Raw genomic sequence first — 11470 nt, 5'->3', positions numbered from 1 at the left:
GGTAGTAGTCCGTCCGGCCTTGCTGTATGGAGCGGAGTGTTGGTCAGTTAAGAACTCCCACATCCAACGAATGAAGGTGGCAGAAATGCGGATGTTGCGCTGGATGTGTGGACTGACCCGAGGGGATAGAGTTCGGAATGAGACTATCCGGGAGAAGGTTAGTGTGACTTCAGTGGAGTGTAAGATGCGGGAAGCACGATTGAGATGGTTCGGACACGTGAAGAGGAGGGGCATGGATGCCCCGGTCCGTAGGTGTGAGAGGCTAGCGTTGGATGGTTTTAGACGGGGTAGGGGTAGACCGAAGAAGTACTGGGGTGAGGTGATTAGGCGGGACATGGAACAGTTACAGCTCACCGAGGACATGACCCTAGATAGGAAGATCTGGAAGATGCGAATTACGGCAGAGGATTAGGGCCAGTTCGGGTCGCTAGTGTAGGGAATTAATTGGTCGGGGTGTATTCCTGTTATGATTCCGTATTCAATGTTCCGTGTTCCGTGTTCCATGTTTATTACGAATATGTGTGCTTTCCTCTGCTTTATATTCCTGCATTCCTGCTTTACTCTGTTTTATATTCCTTATGGGTGCCGTATCTATGTTATGTCATCTGCTTCTATGTTGTACTATGTGTTTGTGTGATATCTCGTGACTTGAGCCGGGGGTCTTTCGGAAACAGCCTTTCTACTTCATCAGAGGTAGAGGTATGGACTGCGTACATCTTACCCCCCCAGACCCCACTAAGTGGGAATACACTGGGTTTGTTGTTGTTGTGATAATCCTTGCACAATTATATATCCACAAGTGTGACTAAAAAAGGAGAGGCTGAGAGACTTAGCTTGGGCAATCAAACCAAATAAAATATAACATAATCTTCAAAGATACTTTTGAAAGAATCTGAGTGCTTCCAAACATTGGTGAATAAACAGAGATATCTGGAAAACTATTAAAGCACTTCAGTTCCATTTTTAGAACCTGAAAGACAAATTTATGTTCTAAAACAGCGGACTTACATTATCCTGATCGACTTCTCTTATGATATCCTCAAAGTAAACATCTGTCATTTTATGCTCTATACAAGCTTGCTGGACCTCATCAACCGTTATATAACCACTTCCATCCTTGTCAAAATATTGAAATGCTGCCATGAGATGTTCCTCTCGCTCCAATTTATTAAGATGAACAGTTGCCGCAATGAATTCTCCATAGTCAATAGTACCACTATTGTCCACATCAGCCTGAAATTGTGAGTCAGCTACATCAATCGCCTTAGAGAGTTTAAAAGGAGCTTTGCATGAACCCCATAGAAATACATTTTTGTAGTTGAGGGACACTAGAAAGATCAACAGAGAAATCATGTGGAACGACACGAGATTGTACAATAAAGTGATTCCAAGTCAGAGTTCAGCCCGAACAGTTTCCTCAACCTTCAGGGATTTGTACACATGAAAAAAAAAGTTGAGAACCTTGCGAATGAGCTTCAGAAGCTACAAAAAGTACTCAATTAATTTAACACGGGAAAGAGCCAAAATTCCAACTGTACTCTCCTGTTCACAAACAGATCGAATTTACCATCATTACCTTGTGCCATTCTACAGAGATGATTAGAATCATTACCTTGTGTCATTCTATAGAGATGAAGATTCTAATCTTCCTTGGCAGATAGTCACATCATTAGTAATTTGGGGAAGATGTTGGAAACAAATTTAATCACTTTGCAGTAAAGATTGCCTTACCGCATCCATAAGTTCCCGTATCTCCGTATCCTTTAACGTAGAGCCATATTTTCTCAACCCTGCTTTTAGTTCATCAAATGTAATTGCACCACTACTATCAGTATCCATGGCCTTAAACATTTCTCTCAGACCAGCAATCTCTTCTTCAGACAAGCTTTCAGCAATCACCTGGAAACAGAAACAATGTGTGAAGCTTCAATATGTCGCACATTTCAATACATGTCACAGCAACCCAGAGGGAACACAATAAAGTTCGTCAAAAAAATTATATTGCTTTGATTTGACATGGAAGAACCTGAGGTTTAAAGTAATTCTTGACACATAAATTTACAAGAAGATTTGAATGCATACCCGCAAAGCCATCTTTTTTAACTTGTTCATAGCAGAGAACTGTTTAAGGCGAGAAAGTACTGCAGGATCCAATGCTTTATCAGGAGCGACACCATTTTCACAAATCCAAGGATGACCTGCAGAATTTTGGGGATATTGTAATATGAACCTTAGGTCATTGATGTAGGCATAGGTATACTACACAGATGCAATTTGATACACTTTAAACAGTGCCAATCGACACCAATCCAATCATGATGGACCAAATTTAACTCTTCAATTAAACAACAACAACAACAAACCCAGTGTATACCCACCAAGTGGGGTCTGGGGAGGGTAAAATGTACGCAGTCCATACAGCTACCTCCGAAGAAGTAGAGAAGTTGTTTCCGATAGACCCCCGACTCAAAATAAAGAATAGTTAGCAAGTAACTCTTCAATTAGAATAATGTAATTAAGGATTTGATAGTAAATTAACCTGAAACTGCCAAAGGCCCCATAATCAGAACAACGTACCAACCAAAACACTAATCAGAACAATGTTATAACATAGATCTGTGGAACTCTCTCTGCAGTCCAAAATTTTTGTAGAAAAAATTACGGCAAGAATGAAAGGGGATCTAAAAATCAGATACTAGCCACAAAGGATTCCCATATTCAGACTGGCGCTCCTAATAGGAATTTATAAATTTCCAGTGGCTCGAACTCGAGTCCTGTAGTTAAGGATAAAGATATCACAACCATTTTACCATAACCCACATTGATTCAGAAACATATTATTATGGGTGAAAGAATATTCCATTTTACCACCCCCTAGCCTCTCTTTATGCCACCATCTTGAGATTTTCTACTTCCCCATGGTCTAACACCCAAAAGATTTTTTTTAATAACCGTGGTGTCGGGGTCAGTTTTTGGTGCACCTCGACTAATTCCACGGGATACATGTCACTTTCCATCGGCAAAATATGTACCAGGTAACTCTGTCCACCAAGCATATGTCCACCAAGCATAAGACAGATGGGAAGATTTCACCTAGCTTACACTTTTATCACAAAGCTTACACTACATAACAATTCAACTCTGACAAAGCATAACATTGCTTCAAAATCTGCTTCTTGATTGTGTAACCATCAAAAAGAATCCCAAATTCATCATTAAAGAAAAGAATAAATAAAGCTTTCTGACAACATAAAATCTGCTTTCTCCGCTAAATAATCATCAAGCAAGACCAGGCAGATTATCACCAAGAGGGAGAAATAAATGAAGCTAAAACAAAAATATTCCACCGATAGACAAATGAAAGGTTGCTTGCACTTAATAAGGTAAACATACACAATACTTCATGAGCAGTTAACCGCTCTGAGGGCTGCATGCACAACATCTTCCGGATAAGATCTTTTGCACTCTCAGATATCAACGGCCAAGGATCTGAGTCAAAATCAATGTGCCCTTTCAGAACTGCATCAAATATTCCCTGTTGTGTTTCTGTAGAATTCAGAATGTGAGTTTATGGAGATAGAAAGAAAGTTGACAACATACACGTTAAGATAACTAGAGAATATACCAGCCCAAAATGGCGGCACACCACTTAGCAGTATGTAGAGTATAACTCCTGCTGTCCACACATCTGCTTCAGGACCATAATGCTTCAAAAGCACCTCAGGAGCCACATAATATGGACTACCAACAACATCTGTGAATATTTGGCCTACAGGAGCAAACAAAGAATACCATTCAACCAACATAACAATATACGGAAATATTCAAATAACAGTCTCTACAGAATCAATGTCTCGCCTCTCGGAGACCAATATTTACTTATCCCCCCGAGAGTGACAACTTAGGGATATAAGCATCTCCAAGAATTCACTTTAGTAATGGTTCAAGCATCAATTTAGAAAACAAAATATTGGAAAATACAGCCGTGAAAATCTCAACAGAGAGTCATTAAGCCAAGCATATGCAAAAACTATTCTTGAGGAAATAAAAGGTCCGCTCGATAACTAAAGTAAACATTGCATAGGTGAAAAGAGACGCATTAATTCATTTAATTTTTTTAAAAAAAGCTATATGCTCTAACACAAGAATGATTAATTAGGGAGCTTTTGGCAATGATTTTCTCACTTTTTCCCGGAGTTGAACACGTTTGGCTATAAATTTTTGGAATTCAACTTTTTTTTTTCTTTCAGGAAGTTGAAAAACACCAAAAAGTTGTTTTCACTTTCTCATTCCAAATTACTTGCAACAATTCAACAACAAATCCAATTCATATTCAGGGCCAAACACAGCTCCAATTATGAAATAACATTTTTCACTTTGAAAACAAAAACTACCCTTTACAAAAAGGCACGATTTTAACATCCCAACAAAACCATTTAAGATCAGAAAGGTAAAGCTGAAACGTAGGTTGTTCGGACACCGATATCCAAAAGTTGTGCATTTTGGAGAATCCAACTCACGGGGTGTGGCAACAATTTTGGAGAGTCCTGAGCAACATAGGGAGCAACATCATTTACCTGGCTTAAAGAAAACAGAGAGTCCAAAATCGATGGCCTTGAGAGAGAAATCATCATCCTTGTTAACCAACAAGAAATTCTCAGGCTTAAGATCTCTATGCATAACACCAAGAGAATGACAGGCCTCGACAACCCCAACAATAATTCTAGTCAATTCAGCTGCTTTTCTCTCACTATAATGTCCTCGTTGAATAATCCGATCAAACAATTCACCCCCACTACATATCTCCATCACAATATGAACATATAAAGGATCCTCATAAGCCCCTTTAATCGTAACAATATTTTTATGACCAGATAAATGATGCATTATCTGAATCTCCCTTCTAACATCATCAACATCCTCTTTCGAAATCAACTTCCTTTTTGATATCGATTTACAGGCGTATTCAGCACCAGATGAATTCTCCGTACATAAGTACGTTGTACCAAATTGCCCTTGTCCTAGTTTTCTCCCTAATGTATAAAGATCCCGAATATTCGCAGTCTTATGACCCATTACATAATAAGCCTGGTTACTGCTTGTACGATTCATGCTTGCTTTTCGTGGACTTACTAGGGATAGTGATTGTTCGTTATCTTGATTATTCTTGTTTTTTTGGGAGGTTGGTGAAAAAATGTCAGAAGAGGTGTACGAATTGGTTTGATTGGTGGAGCACGAACTATCTTCGGGCTGATTATAGCCCTGAAAAGTTTTGCCTCCAATAGATCCACGGCATGTATTGCCCATCAGCTCCACAATATCACGCTATGTAACTCTTTCATTATCCACAAACAAAAATATCTTTGTTTGATTATTTCGTCAACAAGCTAGGGGGGGAAAGAGAGAAAGAAAAAATGGTTAATTGGAGAAATTTGATTAATGAATATGGAGAATACAGAAGGAAGGAAAAAAAAAACTTATAGGGAAGAAGGATAGATCTAGAAGAAAAGGGAGGAAGACAAGAATTCTAGGAAGTAGGGAGGAAGGAGGAGAAAGAGAATAAATGGAGGTCCAGTTCCAACATAGGTCAGCTTCAATTAAATGGTTTTAATTATAAAACTAGTATAGGTAGCCGTGCAATTCGCGAAATACTTTTTAAATATAAATTACACTAAATTTATTTTTTTTTGTTATATTTCATAAGCATTTCATAAGCAGTTTATCTTTTTCTCTTACTTTTCAAAATACAAGATATTAAATTTTTATCTAGGTTACTTAGATTTTTTTATATTTTAATGTTCATCTAATTCATTGTTTACTGATACTTTACGAAACATACAAAAAATTGAACTTTTACCTGGATAGACATCTAATAATTCTGTTTGGAAAATTTTAAGTTTATTTAAAATTGGATAACTAAATAGTAGATAAAAAAAGAATAACTATTTAGAAGCAATCACTAACAACTAACTTTCAAATGAAGTAAAAAAATAGATAAAAAAACGTATAATTCTAAAAATAAGGAAGATAGTTTATTTTATTTTTATTTTTTGCAAAAGCGTGTATATAGGGTCCAACAATTTTTTCTTTTTTAATTTATTGTTCTTATATTTTGTCTTTTTTTATTTTCTTTCTAATAAAGATAAAAATAAAAAAACAACCAAAGATAAAATTAATTTTTATTCTTATTTTGTTAAATGTGTTACTTTTCAAAAAAAAATTCAAAAAAAATATTTTAGAATCTTATATTTGTTGTGAAATTATCTTATTCTTTACTGATTTTGAATATTTTAAAAGTAAAAGAACTATAACTTGTATACTACTACTATTGTTTTAAATAATCTGTTATAACTCATAATAGCAAGAAACTCCAAACACCTTTCATCTCTTCAAGGTGAAAAACGTTATCATAATTAATATGTTATCATAATTTTTTTAATATAACGTGAAAAAAATTAACAATATAATACTCTAATAAATAAGTCAAATAAAAAAAATGTTGAGTGGGGGGTAAAGTAATCACCTGAATATCCACACTGAATCATTTGCCATAACCTTTGAGAAGAGACAAATGTGTAATAATCACTCCATGGATCGATTACTGAATGACATTGTATACAAAATATTATATAAGAGTTCAATTTACATACATCCGAGTAAAAATTCTTTATATTGCGAGTGAATCAATATAACTTGTCTGGCTCCAAAGTTATGACTTACAAAAGGCTTCTTGAGCTTGGTGGTGAGGTTGGTATTGAGGCAGATTGGGAGCATAAATAGCCAAAATATTAAGCAAACAATATTACTTACTTGAATTCATATATGAATATATTAGGAAGAATAGTCTGTAATAAGATCATCTCTTATCTACATAAAAATAAAATAAAAATGTTAAAACACGCACACACACACAAAAAAAAAGAGAAAGATCGTAAAAAATGCATTAAATAAAATTAATGAGAGAAAGATTAACATGGCATGTTATAGTGGGAGTATATATAATAGAGGTTAAGGATGTACAATTTCATTCCAATTCAAATTTCTCAAATTTAAATTCAAAATCATATCATTTTGTTATAAAAAAAGATTAGATTGTTAGTCATATTTGGATTGAGAAAAATGTATAAGTAAAAATTTTTGTTTGTTGATGAACTTAAAAAGTTTTAAAAAAAATTACAGATTAATAATATAAATAGATATAACACTGTAGAGATAAATTCAAATAATTTTATCATTAAACTGATTAAGTTAGATATGGATCAATTCAAATTTCAAAATTCTATAAATTATTATGTTAATGACTTATTAAAATTATGATGAGACATTAGCAGTACATGTTCTTCATGTTTTTAAAAACATCCTGCCATTACAATTTTTATTATTTTCATTAATTTATCTTTCATTTAATATTTAAATCAATTGTATTTAGATATATATTATAACTAAATGAGATAAGTATATGAAACCGCAAGAGTTCATTTAGATATCTTCAATTATAGGTTCCTAGTTTTAAGCTAACGATAATTTTTTTTCTTTCTCTCTAAAAATCTAATATTTTGATTCAAAAATTATTATTGCACTACTATTAAATTTTTTTTTAATTTTTTTAATTTTTTGTTACTGTTATTGTTATTATTATTATTATTATCATTATTATCAACTACTACAACACATATTACGTACTACTATTATTTTTTTTTTCTCATTATGTTTTTTATTTTTATAATATTTAAATCAAATGAACTCAAATATATTTCAAAACGTTGAAAGAAATAAATTTATGAATAGTTAGAGTTCATTTAGAACTCATCAATATTAGATTCTTAGTTTCAACCTAATGACAATATATTTATTTTTTTACAAAACTTAATATTTTCAAATTCAAATATCTCTAATTTTTTAATTTAAAAAATGTTATTACAATACTACTGCTGCTGCTGCTACTACTACTACTATTATTATTATTATTATGATGATAATAATAATACCCCCCCATAATAATAATAAAATGGTCAAATACTCTCCAACCTTTACCCCAAATTCCAACTACACACTTATACTTTGAGAAGGTTCTATGACCCCCCTGAACTATTTTAAAATGAAATTATTACCCATCCAACGCTGACATTGCAAGAGAATGTGTTTCACTCTCTTTAAAGAGAGTGAGAACGAAAATATTTTATTAAAAAATTATTTTTAATATTTCTTTAAATAAATATATATAATTTTAATTATTATTTTTCTTTCTTCTTTTTTTCCAATTCTTCTTCTTCTTCAATGACATCCAATAATGGCAGTTAATATTTTTTTCTTCTTCTTCTTCAATTGCATCCAAGAACTCATCAATGGCAATTAAATTTTCTTCTTCTTCTTCTTCTTCTTCTTTTACTTCTTCTTCTTCTTCAATTCTTCTTCAATTCTTCAATGGCATCCAAGAACCCATCAATGACAATTAATTTTTTTCTTCTTCAATTCTTTTCTTCTTCTCCAATGGCATCCAAGAACCCATCAATGACAATTAATTTTTTTTTCTTTTTCTTCTTCTTCAATTCTTCTTCTTTTTCTTCTTTAATGGCATCCAAGAACTCATCAATGACATTTCTTTTTACTCTTCTTTTTCTTCAATGTCATCCAAGAACTCGAATGACGTCAGAATGTTGAATCAATTCAGATTGAAAAATAAAGTCACGAAATTTTGAATTTTTCGACGCCATCACTGTCGCGACACCATTTTGTGAAAATCGAATATTTTTTGAACATTAATTGTTGATTTGATAAGATTACATATCGTGTATTCCATATGATTCATTATGCCATTGAAGAAGAAGAAGAAGAAGAGAAGAAGAAGAAGATGATGATGATGATGATGATGATGACATGGAATTAATTTTTTATAGTAAAAAAATAATATATGATGTGGAATTACGTGACATGACACGTGGCAGCGCGTGTAGACCACAAATCAAAATAAAATTTGGGTATGAGTTTTTAGAGGGGTATATATTCCACTTTAAAGTAGTTCGGGGGGGTAATAATTTTATTTTAAAATAGTTTAGGGGGGTCATAGGATCCTCTCAAATTATAAGCGTATAGTTGGAATTTGGAGTAAAGGTTGGGGGGTATATGACCATTTTCTCTTATTATTATTATTATTATTGTTGTTATTATTATTATTATTATTATTATTATTATTATTATTATTATTATTATTATAATATTAACAACAACGTTCTGCAGTAGCTTTCTACTACTACAAATGTATTGTTATTATTATTGTATTGTTAGATGAATAAATTCACCATTTTTAGTTTCAAATTCAAAATATTTATTTAATTAAAATATGAGTTTAAGTTTGTTCACTTGCTCAATTTTTTACAAAAAATTGAAAAAAAATAAATTAGATAACCTGCAATGGCAGGTCAAGTTTATTTAACAATGTTGAATATTTTATACTAAACTTAAATTCTTACAATATTTTACTTTAACACAAATTTTCAATTTGGCCACATAAATCACAAAAGTTATCGGATTTATATGGAATTAGAGGTAGCAATCACATTCTATGAATTAGAGATAGCAATCACATTCTTAGGAAGAGAATTACTATTCGTGATTTTATGAAAAACTTAAATTCTTGATAGTTTTCTTATCTTTCCCTAATATGTAAATAAATTACATTTAAATACATTTTATAACATTTAAATCTTATACCAAATAAGTTTGAAATAGTATATACCTATTAGAACTCTTTACTTATTAGTTTCTATTTTTAAGATAATGAATTTTTTTTTATAAAAGGATAATTTATTCAAATTCAAATGCTTAATTTTTCAATTCAAAATTTTTATTACAATATTTTTAACTCTGTCTTAAAATATTTTTTAATATTGTCTTAAAAATTGCCACATGGCTATTTTAATATCTTGACACGTAGCATCTTGTCTTGCTTATGTTTTGCTTATATACATAGAGAGAGAGATTGTAGTTTTAATTTAAATTAATTAAAAAGTACTCCCCTCATCCAACAATAATTATCCAAAAAATAAATTTTCAATTTAAAAATTAATGAATAATATATCTTTTTCAATTTATTTTATTTTTAGTTTTAAATGTTATATGATGCATTAACTTTATTATATTTAAAAGTTGATAAAACCAAATTATTCATATTACTCCCTTTATTTTGTTTTAGTTGAACATCTTTTAAAAAATATTTATCTTAATTTAGTTGTTCCTTTTATGAAATCAAGAAAATTTCATTATTTTTTTTCAATATAATCTTTATCATTAAATAACTAAACAAAATATATGTACTTTATATTTTCAAAGCATAATTAATAATAAGATTGATTTGATAAAATCTCTAATAGTATAAAATATACAGTAATATTTTTTTAAGGGGCAAGGGGAAGGGGTGTCAAATCAATAAAAGTCAATTATTTTGAAATGGGTTGGGCATATTTATTATTTCTTAATACTAGTTTAGAGTACATATATTGCACGTGTATCAAACGTTAATACACATATATATACTAGTTTAACCGTATGTGTCTCGTAAACGTTTAATTATTTAAAATTAAATAATTTTGTCTATTACAAAAAAGTTTAATAAAATATAAAAGTTTTAATCATTTCTCAAAAAACTTCCACACTCTAATAAAATAATGTAAACATAAACATTTACACATATATATTTTACCACAAGAAGTTTGGTTGATAGATCTTCACTTTTGTATTTATCATATAGTACCTCTTTCTCTTGTTGTCACAGACTAAGAGAGACACATCAATTTGAATTATATTTGTTTAAGATTATTTTTGTTAGTATATTTAAAATATTTTCTTATATTTAAAGTCAAATCTTTATAAAATCATTGATTACGCTCTTATTACGTACTTAATTTTTTTTTAAATATGATATTTCTTAAAGTTTTCTTATTCTAATAGATTTATATTTATTTTTAGATTTTTCAAATCTTCTTAAATTCAAATTCAGTTAATTTAGAATTCTTAAACTAATGAAAAAAATATTAGTTGTCATTAATTTTGATGACTTTAAATAAAAAAAGGTTTTACGATAAATATGCTTAATTATTTTTCAACTCTTAAATTAAGTAAAATAGTGAAATTATGATGACTTCTAATAACGAAAAGAAATATTTTATCATAAGTATATTTAATTAATTTTTAACTTTTAAAATAAGAAAAATAGTAAAATTATGATGACTTCTAATAACGAAAGGAAATATTTTATCATAAATATATTTAATTAATTTACAACTTTTAAAATAAGAAAAATAGTGAAATTATGATGACTTCTAATAACGAAAGGAAATATTTTATCATAAATATATTTAATTAATTTTCAACTTTTAAATATTAGAAAAAAATAGTTAAAAAACCATTTAGTCTAAAACAGAAACTTTTAATGAAGGACAAAAAGTTCAAACAACATTTCTAAGACCCTTCA

The 11470-nt window shown here is 30.6% G+C and overlaps 1 protein-coding gene across 1 annotated transcript in view; it reads right to left on the bottom strand.

Moving 5' to 3' along the window:
* The window catches only part of LOC107863939 (calcium-dependent protein kinase 4), a gene marked incomplete at its 5' end in the record, with an annotated part of 20836 nt that extends 15370 nt beyond the window's left edge, over positions 1–5466 (bottom strand). The window contains 6 exon segments of the mRNA XM_016710147.2: positions 1009–1233; positions 1732–1899; positions 2083–2198; positions 3394–3546; positions 3626–3769; positions 4578–5466. Coding sequence (XP_016565633.1) covers positions 1009–1233; positions 1732–1899; positions 2083–2198; positions 3394–3546; positions 3626–3769; positions 4578–5307 — 1536 coding nt within the window.
* Between the last annotated feature and the right edge of the window lie 6004 nt (positions 5467–11470).

Source organism: Capsicum annuum, chromosome 10, assembly GCF_002878395.1.
Source record: "Capsicum annuum cultivar UCD-10X-F1 chromosome 10, UCD10Xv1.1, whole genome shotgun sequence".
NCBI lineage: Eukaryota > Viridiplantae > Streptophyta > Magnoliopsida > Solanales > Solanaceae > Capsicum > Capsicum annuum.
Note: the sequence above shows the minus strand (reverse complement) of the source record. Positions and strands in the feature narration are given on the sequence as shown.